The sequence below is a fragment of the Hyaena hyaena genome, unplaced genomic scaffold (assembly GCF_003009895.1).
Source record: "Hyaena hyaena isolate Hyena2069 unplaced genomic scaffold, ASM300989v1 scaffold_97, whole genome shotgun sequence".
NCBI lineage: Eukaryota > Metazoa > Chordata > Mammalia > Carnivora > Hyaenidae > Hyaena > Hyaena hyaena.
In genome coordinates this window covers 1,209,358-1,229,537 of record NW_024080728.1, presented here as the reverse complement: position 1 = coordinate 1,229,537, position 20,180 = coordinate 1,209,358, and the positions used below count along the sequence as shown (strand labels likewise).

Sequence of the window (20,180 nt, the reverse complement as noted above, 5' to 3'; positions counted from 1 at the left end):
AGGGCCCAAACCTACAAGCAGTGAGATCATGACCTGAGCTGAAGTCAGACACTCAACCGATTGAGCCACCCAGGCGCCCCCAAACACATTTCTTATAAACAGCCAGAACTGGAAATCCAATGGTTGGGAATATTAATATGACAAATGGTCAAGGCTGATTTAAAATGCCCATAAAAAAGACTTGTTTCATGGTACCTACACTAAATAAAACCCCCAAGTTTACCTTTAGGCTTTGGTTTTTAACGTTTTTACCCTTTCTTCTCAACGACTACAAACATATTTAGTGTGACTACATATGCGCTAAGCAAGACTCAATTCTAAACTTGCTGAAAAGTGAAATCAGAGAACAGCTGTAGCACATCCAGACCCAAATGGCCGAGATGTACATATAGGAAAAAAAACTGTCAACCATCCCCAGCAATACTATTTGTGTTTGTGCCTTTTGCCAATTGTATTTCATCACTGCTCTTCATATAACATTAATAGATTAGACACAACCTTGGTTTAATCAGAAGACTTTCATAGGGACATTAAGTTTATTTCCTTTCGTTTCACTTGCTTACTAATACAAAATATCAGTACCACAAGCTTAGATGTTGAAAAGTTGCCACAGATAACCAAACCCATTAGTTAAGTTCTGGCTCTACCATCTTAGATAACTTATTACCAGTTGGGTGAAAGAAAGAGAATTAGAACGGAGAGAATTACATTATCGTGAGGGTCTATTCATCTATCTAGCTTTTTTATTGTTGATGCTGTTTTAAGCAAAGTATTAAAAGTCAATGCTGGCAAAACACCTATACACTAAACTACAATCCTTTTATCTTCAGTCATCACTAAATATCAAGTTCACTCCCAATGATTCATTACAGAACAACATAAGCCTATGTTTGGTTCGTAAATGGAAACCTTCCCAAATTGAATTTACATGGAAGATATAACAGCAGAGAATCCCTGGAGATAAAGAATGTATAAGGTTATCACTGTTGAATTCAAATTTAAAGTGTGAATTCATACCTTAGCGGGCAAGTTTCTCTAAGCCTAGTAATCAATAAATATACTCAAGTCTTAAATAACAATCACATAATTAGGTGATCCTTCTTGGAACAAATCCAAGTTCTCCCTAGGGTATACATACTTCATCGACTACTAGGTAGATTCTTCTATATTGCTAATACCATCAAAAATATTATTCAGTGGTGCTGTATTTTCTTCTTCTTTTTTTTTTTTTTTTTGAGAGAGAAAGAAAGAGAGCACTAGCACAAGTGGGGTAGGGTCAGAGGGAAAGGGTAAGAGAGAATCTTAAGGATGCTGGGCGTGGAGCCCAACTCAGGCTCAGTCTCACAATGGTCAGCTCATGATCTGAGCCAAATCAAGAGTTGGACACTTAACCAACCGAGCCACCCAAGCACCCCTTTTTTTAATAGACATAAACTAGAGATGTTGAAGGCATCTCTTGTATCTTCATGTTTTTAATTTATTCTTTTTTCTTAATTCTTTAAGAAAGACAGAGACAGACAGAGAGACAAAGAGAGAGGAGGGAAGGGCAGAGAGAGACGGAAACACAGAATCTGAAGCAGGCTCTAGGCTCTGAGCTGTCAGCACAGAGCCCAATGTGGGGCTCAAACTCAGGAACTGTGAGCCAAAGTCGGATGCTTAACCAACTGAGCCGCCCAGCGCCCCTTAGTTAATTTATTCTTTAAATTATGTCCTAGGAATTCTATGTGTAAGGTAATGTGCAAGTGACACAAAGATGTAGTTAGGCACTTTATGGACTGGAATAGATCAGAATTACATAAATGCCTGCTGTGGAGGCCAACAGGGAGGTAGAACTTATCACTAATGGGGGTAGGTGGACAGAAAGTGCAACCAGCTGTTGAGATTAGGGCAGTCTTCAGTACTTGAGATGAGCCTTAAAGCATGGATAAAATTTCTGGAGGGAAGAAGGCAACTGAGATGGAAGGAAATGGAGCTTATGCAAAGAAACAGAGCTGAGAAGGACTGGAATGTGTTCATGAAATGCCAAGCAGTCTCATGGGGCTAGAGCAGGCTTTGAGGGAGGGGCACTATTCTGGGGTAGGACCAGCAGTGGATTCTGATTTTGGCTTTTCCATTGTCAAAGGTACCTGCCTCAGAGACCCTATTGATCATGTCTGAGAATACATTTTCCCATTTTTATTTATTTATTAAGTTTATTTATTTTGAGAGACAGCAGGCACAAGCAGGGAAGGGGCAGAGAGGAGAGATCCCAAGCAGGCTCTGTGCTGATAGCACAGGGCTTAATCCTGCGAACTGTGAGATCATGACCTGAGCCGAATCAAGAGTTGGACCCTCAACAAACTGAGCCACCCGGATGCCCCCATTTTTTCATTTTTAAAATGAGAAAGTTGGGGCTATCTGACTGACTCATTCAGTGAAGCATGCGACTCTTGATCTTGGGGTTGTGAGTTTGAGCTCTACACTGGGCATGTAGCTTTAAAAAAAAAAAAAAGGAATTGGATTAGAATATCTTTGAGATCTATTCCCAACTTTATAAATCTAAGACTTTGGGTCAAGGGTTGGCAAACATTTTCTATAAAGGGCCAAATAGTACACATTTTTGGCTTTATGGACCATATGGCCTCTGTCACAACTTCTCAACACTGCTGTAAGGTGAAAGCAGTCACAGAAAGTATGTTAATGAGTGGGCAGAGCTATTCCAATAAAGCTGTATTTATGGATTATGGATACAGAAGCTTCAATTTTATATAACTTCACGCATCGTGGAGTCTTCTGATTTTTTTTCAAACATTTAAAAATATAAACACTATTTCAGCTCCTGGGCAGTACAAATTTTGGCCCACAGGCTATAGTTTGCCGACTTCTCTACTCCACAGAGAAATAAAAGGGGGGTGAAGTGTGATAGTCCTCAAGAGCGAAAATAAGGAGTTTAGATTAATTTAGAAGACAATGGGAAGAGGTACAGACTTCTGAGCAAGAAAACTGTTAAGATCAGAATTGTACTTAGATTTACCAACAAGTAAATTGGCAGTAAAGGATGGGAGTGAGAGACTAGTATTAAAAAGTGACATTATTTTTAATTTATTATTATTATTTTTTAACGCTGACTCATTTTTGAGAGACAGAACATGAGCAGGGGTGGTAGAGAGAGAGAGGGAGACACAGAATCCAAAGCAGGCTCCAGGCTCCAAGCTGTCAGCACAGAGCCCGATGCGGGGCTCAAACCCACCAACGATGAGCTCATGACCGGAGCCAGAGTTGGACACTTAACCGACTGAGCCACCCAGGCACCCCAAGAAGGGCCATTATTAAAGTCTAATCTAGACTGGTAGCTTTGAGGAAGGAGAAGAAAAAAGATATGGAAGGAAAGAGCAACAGGACACTACTTGAAACAAAGAAAAGGTTTATCTGACAAACGTAAATAAAAGGGGTCAATTTCTGGATAAGAAGGGGGAAGAAGGGGATTTTGCATTCCCATTCCTCAGTGCCATTGGTATATGACTACAGGAGACTAACTGAGGAATTTGCCTGTTTATGGAAACTCTAGAACAAACAGCCCAAGTTGGAGCTTCCGGTCCAAAGATAAGAGCTTCCTAGAATATGTAGGTAAAATGTAGCATTCATGTTTTGGTGTTAGAGACGCAATAGATACGACAGTTTTAGAGATGATGTTTATTTATTTATGGCTCCTTGTTCCCCAGGGACTTTTCAGTAGCCTTCTCAAATTAGGAAAGAGTATTCATCTGGCATCCATAGATATATCATTGCGCTAAGAATTTTAAAATCACTCTGCTGACTGTGACTTGAAATTTATATCTATTTCTTCTTCCTCTGATGGAGAGAAAACTGCAGTGCTGCAAATACAACTGATTCATCAGTACAGTATCTACCTATAGATATTATAGAAATGATCCTATAAATGTACTTGCACAGGCATAAAATGACTTAACTGTGTCATTCATGGTTACAGTCTGACATAGCGAAAGATCACAAATAACCTAAGGTCCCTCCATAAGGGCCTAGTTACGTAAACTATGTTACTTACAGTCATCAATGGATTACTATGTAACTGTCAAAAGGCTCAATATGTATTAAGAAATGTTCTCAAAGCATTTCAAGGAAAAAAAAATCGAGGAACAGGACAGTAATGATAGGTCACCATTTATATAAAAGGGGAACACATATTGCCTGAATATGTATAAACTATCTCCAGAAGCATACCCAAGACATTGGGTTTCCTGTGTCCATTGGTTTCCTATGAGGAGGAACCTACTGGTTTCCGTGGCTGGAGTTCTAGGGTGGGAGAGAGACGGTTTAATAAATCCCCTGCCAAACATTTAAAGTGTCAAAATAGGTGTATTTTTTACTTACTCAAAAATTAAAGTTGGGGAGAGTTTTTATTGGTTAATATGGCATATAAGTCCCTTCCCAAACTAGCACAATCTACCTTGGTAGTCTCATTACTAAAGCTTCCCCACCCCCTAACTGCACATTCATACTCTTGTATCTATGCATTTGCAGAGAAGACTTTCCCATTTTTCTCTGGCTGGCAAACTTCTCTGTGCTTCAAATACTGGCTCTCTGAGCTAGAATGAACTTCCCCTCCTGTCTTCCTGCCATATTCCACAAAAGGGCCTTTGGCCTGATTCGATTACATGTTTGCTCCCTGGCAAACATGGCTGGGTTCACAGTCCTACCCGAGTCCATCAGAAGCTTCAATCCCTCAGGGACAAAGTCCAGACCTCAGAAGGCAACAAAGATGACATAGCAGCACTATTCACACGGGCCAAAAGGGAGGAAACTACATGGCCATCAATGGGTGAACAGATAAACAAAATGTAGTATATACATGGAAAGGAATATTATTCAACCCTAAAAAGGAAGGGAATTCTAACATACGCTACATGGATGAACCTTAAAGATGTTATGCTAAGTAAAATAAGCCAGTCACCAAAGGACAAATACTAAGTGATTCTACTTATATGAATTGCCTAGAGAAATCAAACTCAAAGAGACAGAAAGTAGAATTCTAGTTGTCAGGAACTCAGGGGAGTGAGAAATGGGAAGTTAGTGTTTAACGGATACAGCATTTCAGCTGGGGACGATGAAAATGTTCTAGAGGTAGAAGGTGATGATGGTAACACAACAATGTGAATGGACTTGAATGGACGTGAATGTCATAGAACTGTACACTTAAAATGGTTAAAATGACAACTTTTTAATTATTTTTTATTTTTTGAAGAGACTGTGCAAGGAGGGGGTGAGAGGGGCAATGGGAGAGAGAGAGAATCCCAAGCAGGCTCCATACTCAGCACAGAGCCCTACGCAGAGCTCAATCCCACAATCCTGGGATCATAACCTGAGCCAAAATCAAGAGTCAGATGCTCAACTGAGCCACCCAGGGGCCCCTAAAATGGTAACTTTTATGTTACATGTATCTTCCTGCAATAAAAAACAAAAATTTTTTTAAAAAAGAAAGAAAAGAATCAGAGACTTCCACAGTCTCAAGACAGTAATATTATCCTGGAGTTCCTTCAGATTCCAAAAGTACCTTTCTATTCTCATCCTGGTATTAATAAGCTCTTATAACTTCTATACTCCAAGATGTTTTTTATCAAGCTGGAAAAAAAAAGAGAATATAATCTTTTTTAAAAGGTCTGATGAGGGGCACCTGCGTGGCTCAGTCAGTTAAGCTCAGGTCATGATCTCACGGTTCGTGGGTTTGAGCCCTGCGTCAGGCTCTGTGCTGACAGCTAGCTCAGAGCCTGGAGCCTGTTTCAGATTCTGTATCTCCCTCTCTCTCTGACCCTCCCCTGCTCAAGCTGTCTCTCTCTCTGTCTCTGTCTCTCTCCCTCTCTCTCTCAGAAATAAAACATTTTTTTTTAATTTATAAAGAAAAAAGAAAAAAGATCTGATGAAAGAACAAGAGACTATCAAAACTGACAAGCCGATTTTGAAAAAGATACAAATAGAATTCTAGAAGTAAAAAATACTGTCATTTAAATTAAAAACTCAGTAGATGGGTTAAATGACATATTAGGAAGAGCTGCATGAGAATTAGCAAACTTGAAGAACTGAAGAAATTACCAAATATAAAACATAAACTATTAAGAGATATGAAGGACTGACTGAGAAAGTACATTTTTCTAACTAGAGTTCCCAAGGGAGAGAATATAATGAGGAAAAAGGTAAAAATTCAAAAAGAGAATGGCTAAGAATTCTCTAGGATTGATAAAAGAAATCAATCCTCAAAAATCAGGGAGCCCCCAAAAAAATCTCAAGAAAGATAAATAAGGTCTTTAAAAACGCTGGGAAAAAAGTCATAACCCACAACAAAACAATTGGCTGGGGGGGCGCCTGGGTGGCTCAGTTGGTTAAGCATCCAACTTTGGCTGAGGTCACAATCTCATGGCTTGAGAGTTCGAGCCCCGTGTTAGGCTCTGGGCTGACAGCTCAGACAGAGCCTGGAGCCTGCTTCAGATTCTGTGTCTCCCTCTCTCTCTGCCCTTTCCCTGCTCACACTATGTGTGTGTGTGTGTGTCTCTCTCTCTCTCTCTCCCTCTCGCTCAAGAAATAAACAAGCATTAAAAAAAATTTTTTTAAATAAACAACTGGCTGATGTGAACACGGAAACACTGGAATAATATTTTCAAAAACTAGAAAAAAAATTACTATCAAGCCCTGATTAGTATATCTAATGAAATTATCTTTCAAAAAAGAAAACAAAAGAAAGGCATTTTCAGAAAAATAAAAACTTAGAATGTGTACTGCCCAAAGACCCCATTAAAGACACTAGCATAAGGGCGCCTGGGTGGCTCATTTGGTTGAGTGTCCGACTTCAGCTCAGGTCATGATCTCACAGTTCATGAGTTCAAGCCCTACATCAGGCTCTGTGCTGATAGCTCAGAGCCTGGAGCCTGCTTTGGATTCTCTCTCTCTGCCCCTCACCCACTTGTGTATTTTCTCTCTCTCTCTTTCTCTCTCTCTCTCTTTTTCACACACACACACACAAATAAAAATAAATAAACATTAAAAAAAAATACTAGTGTAGGGTGAACTTCAGGAAGTAGAGAAATATACGTAGAAGGAAGTTCTGTTCATCATATCTCTTAGATTTCAAAAAAATTAGTGAACATGGGTAAATGGGGGGGAAAGGCAACAGTATAAGACAACAGTACAATCTAACTTAGGGATGAAGAAAGAAGACAGAAACAAAATTTTAGACAACCATAAGTAAAGGGATAACAGAACCAGAAGTATTTTACAATCTTTATATTACTCAGGAAGACAGTAAAGATGCTAACTAATTTAAGACTTTGGTGTTAAATACATATGTTAAAAAATTTCCAGAAAACCACCATAAGACTAGAAATAATACATATACCTTCTAAACTAGTAGTGTGACCACCACGTTCTTTGACTCTATTAACCCCATGTTGATAGGACATCTGAAAGAGATTCTATCCCTCCTTTCAGATAAGAGATACTAAGCCCATCCAGTACCTAACACAGTGTGTAGCCATTATATATTTGTTACATTAATTTGGCTGTTCCAGAATAAAATGAATTCCATTTTACAAACGCATTATACTTCTCAACTCTACCTGGAAGGCTGATCCCATCTTATTTATATTACTGAGTGGCCTATCCCATCAATTTTTTTCTTTTCTAGAAAATGGGACAATGAATGCTTGGGATAAAATTTCAAATCGTAAGCCCCATTTCTTAATTCTAAATTGGAGGGAAATATATATATCATACAGAGAGAGAGAAAGAGATACTTTTCCCTTTACTATTGCTCCAAAGGAGTTATCAATCAAAAATTTAGATGTTTGATTCAATCATGAGGAAATGGCAATCAAAAGCTCAGGCACCTAAACTGTGAGTGATATTTTCCCCACAGTTGGTAAAACTGTATATTCCACAACATATGGAATTCTACTGAAAGCTGCCACTGGCACTTTGCCTTGTTAAGCAAAAGTTAGAAGTTATGCTTAGACATTAAAGAAAAGAATCAACACTGCCTTTTCATTAGACTAACGTTTAAAATATGACTTAAAAATCATGGAAAATATCTTAATATATCTAATATTCACTGAGCTCTTAACTAGATGATAGGCATAGTTCTAAACATTTTTATGAACTCATTAATCCTCACAATAACACACAATAAGTCAGGTAGTACTATTAGCTTTGTTTTACAGAGGAAGACCATGAGAAATAGAGATTAAATAATTTCCCCAATTTACATACCTCAGAGGTATCAATCAATAGCGGGATTTGAACCAAGGAGTTTAGCTCTGGAGTCTTTACTCTTAACTATTACACTCTACTGCCTTCCAAGATTTCTGTCATGTTTGTATGCTGATTTACCTTGTATCTTTATCTAAAGTCTGACTTTGGTATTTGCTAACTAATACTAGAACCAATTTGCCAGAGTTGTCTATTCTGTTTATTTGCAAAGCATTAAAACTAACAGAGAATTCCAAATCCATGTTATATTTTTACTTACACTTACAAATTCTACATCTTCCTGTGTTGGGCAGAATTATTCCCATCTGCACCCCAGGACTTTATGCCTGAAATTTATTCATTCAGGAAACAGGAATTGGATGGTCCTAATACATGCAATGCCCTGTGCTAAGCAACAATTTACAGCTACCTTCCTAACTGGCAAAGTTAGGAAATTTCACCAAGGTTCACCCACAGCATAATATATATTTTTCCAAAAAAGTATAAAAACAGTTTTGGTAGGGAAGCAGCAAATGCTCTCCCCATTTGTTCATTCCACAAGTATTCTTCAAGACTCTACTAGGTGCCAAAGCACTCTGATGGGTGCTGAAAATTCAGGGGCAAACACGGTAGAACCAGTATTTGCTCCTTAAGGCTCAAGTGGAGAGAAAGATGTTAAGCAAGTAATAATCACACAGATAATTATTTACAATTGTGATAAGCAAAACAAGGAAAAAAGTATTGAAATCATATGACAGACAGACCTAACTTAGTTGTGGAGATAAAGTCAGGGAGGGTGTCCCTAAAACACTGACATGTAATTTGGAAGTTGAGGATCGGTAGAAATTGTCCAAATAAAGAAGCACTGAAAAGTAGTCCAAGCAGTGGAAGAGCACTGTGCTTTGGAGGAAATGAAAACCCAGTGTCTGGAGTGCCACAAGAAGACAGCAGCTGAGGCCAATGTTCAAAGGTCTTTTCCTCATTATGGGACCTACCACCTGCTACTCTGCTGCTGGTCCACTCATATTTTTCTCCGTGGCTCCAAGGAATAAAGCATTTACAATATTAGCACACAACCCCTTAAAATGGATAACTTAAATTCTGCAAACGATTTCACTGGTGGAAAGGACATGGATAAGATAAATCTTTTCTAAGATTAGAAATTCCATCTGTGTTTTAACAATTTGAAGCCAGAGACCATGTCTTATATATCCTACTTTCATTCAGAACACCTAGCAAGGTGCATAGCAAGGGTCTGATAAATAATTTTGCTATTTGGGGAGAAGAGCTGTAGGGATAAGATACTTAAGTGTTTGTAGTCTTGATTTTTTTTCTGTGCAAGATTCATGTCCCCATTCATATATCCTTATCCACTTTAACTGTATGAATAAAAACACGTTGTCTACCTTACAGATAAAAGATGAGCCAATTCTTCAGAGATGGGTTGGATAAAGAAAGAAGGCTTAAAATATAGGGAGCTAGATAATAGAGGTCTCTCACCTCTCAACTCTTAAGAACAAATGTGTTATTTCTCTTTCATCACAGAAAGCTTACTTGTGGGAATAAGTTAAACTTATTTCAAAAGAAGGAATGACTTTTACTTGGATTGTGGCCAGCTGCAATGAAATTCAGCCACTTGCCTCTTAAAAGTCATTCAACTGGAAATCTTATCAGTGGGAAATTCTCTAAGGGCCAAAGATTCTATTTTCTGCAACTTACAATATTTGTAAAACATTTTTAGTTCTAAGATTCACTACCCCTCACCCTCTAGACACACAAAAATCCCACACTCATCCCAATCCAATAAGCTGACTTCTGGTAGAAGTAAAATTTTTTGAAATCTAAAAGTCCAAACACATAACAACACACTACAATGTCATTTATGAATCTTTGTTTCTCTCTGTTACACAGCCATTTGTATATAGCAACATTTGAAGGCAAGAAAAGAGAATCACCATGCCTTCCAAGGGAGGCAAAAGATAGTGAGCTATCCTCATTAGAATGACTAGCTGGGATAGGAACTATCAAAGCACAACACACTTATAGAAGGAATACCATAAGCAAGGGACTAGAATAAGAACACCGGAAATATCACGAATATAGCCACATCCTTGCCCTCCAGAAACCAACAGTCTAAAAGGCAAATACCCTAAGTGGGGCAGGGAACCACAAATCAATCATCAGACTGATGACCCAGTACATAAGGACATAAAGGACATAAAATCTACCAAGTAACTGGAAAGAAGGTAACAAATCCCCAACTTCCTAAGTCTAATTATACAAGTCCCCTTTTATCCATTACTCTATCATACCCTACCTATCTTTGTCTGCACATATTGTTCATTTAATCAGACTAAAGCCCCTATATCTTTAATAAGTATGTCAAGATTAGTTCTTTCAGGATCTAGCCCATTATTTTAAAGTCATCTCATTCCACACTTACTGAAACAAGCAGTTAGCTAAGTACATCAAGACTCTTTGACAGCACATGACAAAGTCAGGATATTGTATCAGATTGGGTCTCCTCACTTTTCTTTGCAAATTCTTTTTTTTTTTTCTTGCAAGTTCTTTTTCTTCTTTAATTTTTTAACATTTATTTATTTTTGAGAGATAGATCATGAGTGGGAGATGGGCAGAGAGAGAGGAAGACACAGAATGTAAAGTAAGCTCCAGATTCTGAGCTGTCAGCACAGAGCCTGATGGAGGGCTCGAACCCATGAACTGCGAGATCATGCTCTGAGCCAAAGTCGGACACTTAACCAACTGAGCCACCCAGGTGCCCCTTTCCTTGCAAATTCTTAAACAGGAAAGTGAATTAAAGGGGTTGGGTTTGTTTGTTTGTTTGTTTGTTTTAATGGTGAAAAACAATAAGAACTGATGCATCTATACGTAGTTTAGTTTGTGTTTATATCCAGGGAACAACAGATTGGTTTGAAGTAGACAGAAAAGACAGAGGAACTCATGACTCAGAGTATGCTACTATGCTGTAACCAGCGGGGCTCCAAATAATGCATCAACACCTGGTCTAAACTGTTAAATTTTAAAAAGACATTTGCAATTTAAAAAGAATACAAGATCTCAATGCCATTTTCAGTTAGGAACATATTCTCACATTATGAAGTTAATAAGTGGCCTGCGTAGTTTAAATGACTCTGAAAGAGAGAACCACAACCCAAAATAGCCTGAACACTTTTGTTATCTCAACCAATGGGCAGCTAGCCATTCATTCCTTCCTCTTATACATATTCTACATGTTTCAGACAAAGCCCACTATAAATTCACTGAGACTGTTCAAATTTGGCTACATCAGATGTTTGAAAGCTGGGGATGAAAACATACATTGCACAAAATTTTTATTACAATATTTTTCACATAAAAAATAAATGCTATGTATATGTTCATTTAGTAAAAAAAAATAAATTATATTGCACACCTATGGTCACAGCCTGACCCTGGAAATAAAGTAATGAACACAACAGACATGGTCCCTGCCATTGGGGAACCTACAACCTAGTGGAGAAAACAAACAATGACCAAGTATGGTGAAGGTCACAGGAGGTATACACATGCCATGCTGAACTGAAGTAAAAGACCAGGAATAATGACCCTCTCTGTTGTGATACATATGAACCATAACCATTTTATATGTATATAAATGGCCAATAACTAAATAGCTATATAAAATGGTGAAACTACTTTTTTAAAACAAATATACAAGAAATATTAAAATCCAAATAATTCCCATCCCATTAAAGGTAGTTGCCTTAATGCTGCCCTTATTCCTGGACTATAACAGAAGGAGCCAACTTAAGACACTGTGGCTAGTAGTACCATAGGACTTTAATGTTTATTCTGTACACTTAAGAGTTTTATCAGTGCTATTTATAAAACAGCTTTAGAAAAACCCAACTTTCAGGGCACCTGGGTGGCTCAGTCAGTTAAGCGATCTCCTGGTTCGTGAGATGGTGCCCTGCATGGGATTCTGCGCTGACAGAGTGGAGCCTGCTTAGGATTCTCTCTCTCCCTCTGCACACCGACCCCCCCGCCCAACCCGCACATGTTCTCTCTTTCCCTCAAAATAAGCAAACTAAGAAAAAAAAAAAAAAAAGCCCAACTTTCTACTACATAGATACATAAACAAATATTTATATTGGAGATCTATTACAATTAAAACCATAGTTGTAGAAATATCATAATCTTCAAAACTGTCCAGTTCTCTCAATCATGAGTAAATGTTAAGTATTATTGGAACAAAGTTCACAATCTATCCCATTCATTTATCTCTTTTGATCCACAGATTTTCATTTTTCTTCTTTCTTTTTTTTTCTTTTTTCAGAGAGAGAGAGAGGGAGAGAGTGCGAGAGAGAATGAGCGATAGAGGGAAAGAGAGAATCTTAAGCAGGCTCCATGCACAGCACAGACTCATGAACCATGAGATCATGACCTGAGCCAAAATCAAGAGTCAGTCACTTAACTGACTGGCCACTAGGAGCCCCTTCATTTTTCAAACAAAAGTTAATAATTCCTCAAAGGATCCACAAACCTACCTCAAATACTATTTAAATAGAGAAATCCTACAAAACTACTTTAAATACTATTAGTTGTAATAGGCTTTCAATCTGAGCAGGCATATATACTATAAACAGCCCTTATCTGTTTTGCAGGCTTAAGTACTTCTGTGCTGATCTAGATCTACTCTTTTTTTTTAAGAAATGCTACAAAATCAAATGTTACTGTGAAACAGAACCTTACTTTCACATCATTCTTTTCATATAGGCCCGTCATGTAGGCCATGCCAAAGACAGGCTTTAAACAGATAATCTTGCCAGACCCAGGATAAATGGAAACTCTATGACTAACAGCATTCTTGTTGCTTCAGATTCTAGGTGCAAAACGTCCACTGATATTTAACAACTTTGCTCTAAGTGGACACTGAAAGGTGGAGTAGAGAAAGCCTAAAGGATACAGAGAAAGAAAAGCCGTTTGGGTTCAAGCTCTACTACTAACTCGCTGAGCCACTGTGGACAGGTTACTTAATTTCTCTGATCTATATAATATCCTCATCTGTAAAACTGGGATCATTACAATACCTACCTTAATAGATTAATATAATACTGCATATGAAAGTATTTTATTGGGGCCCCTGGGTGGCTCAGTTGGTTAAGCATCCAACTTCAGCTCAGGTCATGATCTCATGGTTAGTGAGTTCGAGCCCCACATTGGGCTCTCTGCTGTCAGCGCAGAGACCACTTGGGAGCCGCTGTCTCTCTCTCTCTCTGCCACCCCCCTACTCACTCTCTTTCAAAAATAAACATTAAAAATATTTTATTAACTATATAATATAAGGAATATAAGGATTATATAACTATTATTCACTTTATTATTTTTTTCCTTAATATAGGAATTATATGCTCATTTTAAAAACTGGAAAATATAGAAAAATATTAAGAAAAAAAATCACCCACAGCCCTACCACCATTGTTATTTTTTAAGTAATCGCTACACCTAACATGGGACTCAAACTCAAAACCCCGAAATCAAGAGGTGCATGCTCTTCCAACTAAGCCAACCAGACACCCCTGTTATTTATTTTAACTGAAATAAACCTAACATCAACCAAAAAAAAATTAGAGCAAAAATAATTTCAGATGGCAATGATAATTTACAAATGACAAAATTAATTACTGATCTCTTTTTAAGAGCAGAACAGCCTTTCCCATATATCAGTTTAAAGTAAAGACAATGCTGCTATTTGTACCAGAGCTGGTCTCAACAGGGTATAATATATGGGTGAGGCTCATAAAAGTCAAGGCCACAAAATTTCCCAAAATAAATATTTCATGAACCCAAGGAGGAATTACAGCACACGCCCTCAGATGCAATGGAGAAGGTAAAGTTTCTGAAGCCCTATTAATAAAACTACCATGACCATATGATCACAAAGACTGACAGATTTCTACGGGCCACTTCAAAGGAAAAAAAAGAAAAATTTATATGCCATGGCATTCTAAGACTTCTGACTTTTTCACACTGCTCATTGAATCCCACCCTTGGAAATTCTTACCCCTCCTCTATTTTTCATTTCCCACCCTTCTTTGCCTTAGCACCCCTTCTTTGTTTTGTTTTATTATTACATTAGAATCACTCTCTGTGTTTGAAATGGCCTTATTCCATACAATGGAGTATTATTCAGCTACAAAAAGGAATGAAGTTTTGATATATACTTTGCTACACTACAGATGAACCTTGAAAACGTTATGCAAAATGAAAGAAGTCAGACACAAAAGACCACATATTTTATGATTCCATTAAGAAGAAATGTCCAGGGGCGCCTGGGTGGCTCAGTCAGTTAAGCATCTGACTTCAGCTCAGGTCATGATCTCACGGTTTGTGGGTTTGGGCCCCGCATCGGGCTCTGTGCTGACAGCTAGCTCAGAGCCTGGAGCCTGTTTCGGATTCTGTATCTCCCTCTCTCTGACCCTCCTCCCCTCACGCTGTCTCTATCTCAGAAATAAATAAAACATTAAGAAGAAGAAGAAGAAGAAGAAGAAGAAGAAGAAGAAGAAGAAGAAGAAATGTCCAGAATAGGCAAAATCAGAGACAGAAAGGAGACTGGTGGTTGCAGAGGCCTGAAAGGGTAGGGGATAAGAGAGAATGAGTGACTGCTAATGGGTACAAGGTTTCTTTTTGAGGGGACAGAAACTTTGTCAAATTAGACTGTAGTGACAATTGTATACTATGTCAATATATTTAAAAAACACCTTAATTGTACACTTTAAATGGGGGAATTGTATGGTATGTGAATCCTCTTCAGGATACTGAGATGCAAAAAGGACATGCAAATAAATACTCCCATTCTACAGCCCTAAGTAAAAATGATAACTCAGTTGCAATAAGATATGTAGAAAAAGTGACCAGACTACCCTTGTTTAACAAATATACTTGAAATTACGACTACAAATGAGCCTTGCCCCTCCAAAAGTAGTCACCATTTGCCCGAAGTCAAAACTTGGTCCCCAGATTCTCAATACTCTATGCCTTTGTTTGGGTCATTCTTTCCACTGAGAATGCTTTTCTTACCACCTGTTTAAATGTTCAAATTCCATCTGTCTCAAATGCTACATCCTCCTCGAAGCCTTCCCAATTCTCCCATCAAAATTAACCTCATCTTCCTCTGAACTTCCATAGTACTTCACTTCCTTAGAGTCACTTGGGACTTTCAATCTAGTATTATACTTATTCTGCCCAGAATCATACTTACTGCTTTGACATTAAAAGGGAGTCTCAATAAACACCTATTTGATAAGTGAATGACTATGCTTAACAATTAAGAATTTCATCTTCATCTGGTAAACTTTAATTTTGGAAATGTCCAAAAGTCACTTAGACTCAAGAACCATACATAAAATAGTAGGGCTAAGGAATGCCCAGTGCAGATAAAATCGACGCATACATGTAAATAATCTGAAAGAAATTCTCAAAAAGAAGCACTGGAATAAAGATAGAACTTCCCAAGGTAACTGAAAGAAACCTGAATTATATAAATTCCAGAATAGTTGTTCAAAAATCAGTTTCATTATTTTATAGTAACACAACCTTTTTTCCTAGCAAAGCCTGCGTGCTCTATTATCAAGTTTCACTAACTCTTCCTCTACTATATTTCTAGTTAACTCCTTCTCCATTTTTGCTGTCACATCCAAAGTCCAGGTCCTCATTTTCTTCGTGACCGGCCAACTTAAAAGTTCTAATTTATCTCCCCTCCTATAGTTCCTTTTGTCCTTTAGCAATACTTACTGGGCCATCCTGTGCGCCAGTGTTGAGGGTAGGAACTGGGGAGCACATAAAAAAATATCAAACGAGGCCTGTTCTCCAGACACAACCTAGTTGGGAACTTGACACATGTACACAATTCATCACAAAACTCAGTAGCACCTATAAGGGCCACAACTGGCATTGAGAATTCCAAGCAACTGATAGGTCCTCTGGCCTCCAGAGAACACAGCCCTATAGTCTCCCTCAAAAATAATTCTCATCCACTCCTTCTTCCCATGGTCTTTGTTCATCTTTTTTTTTTAATTTTTTTTTAATGTTTTATTTATTTCTAGGAGAGAGAGAGAGAGACAGCGTGAGCAGGGGAGGGTCAGAGAGAGAGGGAGTCACAGACTGAAACAGGCTCCAGGCTCTCAGCTGGCAGTCAGCACAGAGCCCGACGCGGGGCTCGAACCCACGAACCGCGAGATCATGACCTAAGCGAAAGTCAGAAGCTTAACAGACTAAGCTACCCAGGGGCCCCTGGTCTTTGTTCATCTTATTCGATAAGACCTTCTGTTAAACTGCCCACATGTCATACACTGACTTCGTCTCTAATTTCTCTCCAACTTACTCCTTGAGCTAATCCAGACAATTTACTTGTTGCAATCTGGAAATGACTTACCAGTACCTTTGTTCATTTTAACTATCAGCACAATCCTCCCAACTTTCTCTTTGCTAATTCAGATCTCCCACCAATCTCAAGTCCCTTTCTTTGTATGTAATGGGATGTAACTATCTGTTTGGTTCTTTTCCATCTCATGACTGTCCTTATTTCTTTTGTATTTGTCTCACTTCTTCGCAGTGTTTCCTAACTAAGGGTATATCACAACCACCTACAAAGCTTCTGAAAAATACAAAGGCCTTGAGACTACCCCCACAAAAGGCTCCTCCGTTAAATCTGAGATGGGAGCTGGACTTTATTCCTAAAAACCCCTGTGGTGATTCTGATGTACACCCCAACCTGAGAACCACCAATTTATTACAATGTTCTCTAGGCAGCAGACATTCACTTCTTATTAATTCATGAGCAACGAAGCTCATAAATAACTTTTCTCTAAATAGCCTAACCAGATATCAACCCCTAGACTAAACTAGCTCTGTTCCAAGTGCAACATGTGGTTTTAAGATTTCATTTCCTGAAGTATTCCATGGAGGGACACTATTACCCTGTCTCTTTACATTGTTTCCTATTTGTTGAAAAATGGAGGCCTGGAATGCAGCCATGTTAGACAACACTACATAAGAATGTACTCTGGAGTCTTAGATTAAAATTAGTTATAAAAAGAACAGGAACAATGTAGAACTAGATATTCTGAATGAATACAGTATTCCTACTGAATAGATTCTTACTAAATCTATACAGAAGGAAGTTGAGGAATTTAGTCCGTGGAGTCCCCCACCCCACCCCCTTTCCTAATGATCAGTCTCTTGAACTGCCTGAGAAGGGCCCCTAAAGACTGAGGTAGACCTTCAGCGGATAAAGTGCCACTAGTGCATTACAGTGCTCTAATCAGACAAGTAAACCAAGCCCCACCCAGACCCACAGTTGCCTCCTAACTTGCCAGCTACCCTGACACACACTATTTACACAGCTCGGTGAGGGAACAGTATGAACTTTTTCCAAAGTTGTCCCTTACAGGCAGCAGGGGTCTGAGTGAATCACCCACCCAGGGTGGGAAAGAAAGTGTGGTATTAGGGAAGTGTTAGGAGACTGATCACAGCACCTCTTTTCCCATTTCAGAAGTGAGCTCCGCCTCCCCAACGAACCACCTCTGTTATTAGTCACAGCTGTGAGCTACAGAGGTCTGCAGGGCCACTCAGCCACCCAGCAAAGTTGTGGTTTGGGGAGGAGACGCCCCGTACTTCTCTCGGGCAAGGGCCTCTCTCCGGCTGGGGCCGCGGATCCCAGATTCCACAGGCCTCTCCCAGCACTCCATCTTGCTTCCTGCCCGGAGGAGGGGCCGAGGAGGAGGGCCCCCGAGTCTGGAAAGGCCCCAGGGGGAGGAAGCCGTTTGACAGCAGGTAAAGCCAGGTGGAAATCTCCACGAGAGAGAATAAAAGGAAAGGCGGCAGGGTGAAGCAGAAGTGGAAAAGGGACTCGTGGTCATGAATTATTGCATAAAGAAATATAAAGAAACTACCCGGTGTTTCAGAGTGCCAGAGGTGTGAACAGAAGTAGAAATGCCTAGGAAGGAAGGAGGAGACCGAGAGACGAGTGGCCAGTAAGACAAGTAGACAAAAGAGCCCGACTCGAGGAGCGTGGGGGAAGGGTGGTGGGTGAGGCAGGTCTCCGTGCGAGGGGCAGAAGTATTACAAAGGTGAACACAACGCCTCTCAAATGAAGACTCCCTGGAAGGAAAGGCAGGGAATCCGTAGGGGAGCGCGCCAGCACATAGGCCAGACTGGGGAGGCCTAAGAAGGAACTGAGAGCAAGGCTGTCAACGCGAGGGACGACAGCCTGCTGAGTGAAAGGGGCCATCAGACACCCTAACAACTATCCTTTACTGAGCGCCTACTATGGGTCACAATCTGCGCTACGCACTTTACAAACACCACCTCGGTGAATCTTCACAACAAACTCGTAAGGCAGGCACTATTATGACTGCTCCCATTTTACGGATGAAGAAACTGAGGCACACAGAAGCTTAGGGGCTCGCTCAAGGTCACAGAGTGGGGGAATTGGGATTCGAACCCATGGCCCTCTGACTCCAGAACCCACGCGTAAAGCCACAGGCAGCGAGCCGGCGAAGGGGAGCCATTGGGCTGTCTCCTAAACCCGCTCCCCACCCCAGGCCTAGCGCGCTCACCCGGACAAGGTTGCTGACTGCCGCCTGCACAGCGGCCACCGGCGCGGTGAGGTCAGGGATGGCTTTGCCGTCCACCTCGCCTTCCTCGTGCATGATCACCAGGTGCGAGATCTGCTGCGCCACCGGCTCCAAGATGCTCTCGATTGTGCGCGTATGAAACACCGGCATCGCGGCGGCGAGCAGGGGGCGGCGAACCGCTGGCTACAGAGAATTAGGAACGGCGGGGCCGGGAACCGGCAAAGAGACCGATTGCGAGCAGCAACTACGGAGTCGGGGCTTCCCTCGGCGTAACCAGCCCCGCGGGCGTCCAGCCCCCTCGTGTCGCCGCGCCCAATGGCTGCACCGCGCAGACCGGGTCCGCCACTCCTATTGGTCCCGCTTCAAGATGCTCCGCCCCCGCTACCGCGCCGCCAAGAACCCGCCCCGCCCCCATTCCCAAGGGAGGGGCCTGGGATTGGGGCTGCGCCGCAGGGATTGCGACCGGATTCCCGAGCCCTAACGCGGGGCGCTCCTTATAAGGGCATGGTGGGAGCGGAGCGTGCGGCTGGAATCAGTGGCCCCGCCCCCAGGAGCCGCCTCCCGCCAGGGCTCTGCAGAGCTCCGCCCCTCTGCAGAATCACCTCAGCGGGGCGGGGTCTCCTCACCTCCGGCGGCTCTGGAATCTCAAGAGATCCATAGGTCTCCCCTCCCCCTCCTCAACTTTTCACTTCGCACAGTTCGCTCAAAATACTCTTTACATTTCCTCTCAGTAATACGTGGAAATGTTTTTTTGGTAAAACATTAATGTAACAGGAATGCACATGTAACATAAGTGTCCCATTCATTCACACACACACACACACCACCCACTCCCTTCCTCAGAGATTTTCACAATTAATAGTTTAATGTATAGCCTTCTAGACTTTTGTGTATTCATTTTCTTGTACATATATATTTTCTAAGTAAGAGGGATTAAACATTTTCCTGCCTGGAATTTGATATTTTTCCCCTTAATTAAAATCCCCTGGTTATCTTTCACCATTGATAAATATAGGTCTGCTTCAAACTTTGTTAATGGCTGCATGGTATTCCATTGCATGAAACAATTTATATAGCCAATTTCCTACTAATGGACATTTAGGTTGAATTCTGTTTTTCAGTACTAAAAAACAATTCTGCATGAACACTATTGTGTTGTGCACGTGTGTATCTATCTAGGGCAGAAACCTAGAAAGGAAGTAAAATTGAAAAAGTATGTACATTTTACATTTTGATACAACCAAATTACCTATTCCTCTCACAGCGCACTTTGTACAAGACATCTTGTGAATGTATCTTGGTTTCTCTTTC

At 40.3% G+C, this 20,180-nt stretch overlaps 1 protein-coding gene across 2 annotated transcripts in view; it reads right to left on the bottom strand.

The window, feature by feature from the left end:
• Positions 1-19,125, bottom strand: part of VCL (vinculin) — a 109,890-nt gene extending 90,765 nt beyond the window's left edge. Inside the window, exon 1 of one of the 2 annotated variants that reach the window (XM_039235230.1) lies at positions 18,852-19,125. In XM_039235230.1, the coding sequence (XP_039091161.1) occupies positions 18,852-19,019 (168 nt within the window). In that variant the 5' untranslated portion in view covers positions 19,020-19,125. The remainder of the gene's footprint in view (positions 1-18,851) is intronic. The other variant, XM_039235229.1, reaches the window with a different exon arrangement.
• Positions 19,126-20,180: the final 1,055 nt, after the last annotated feature.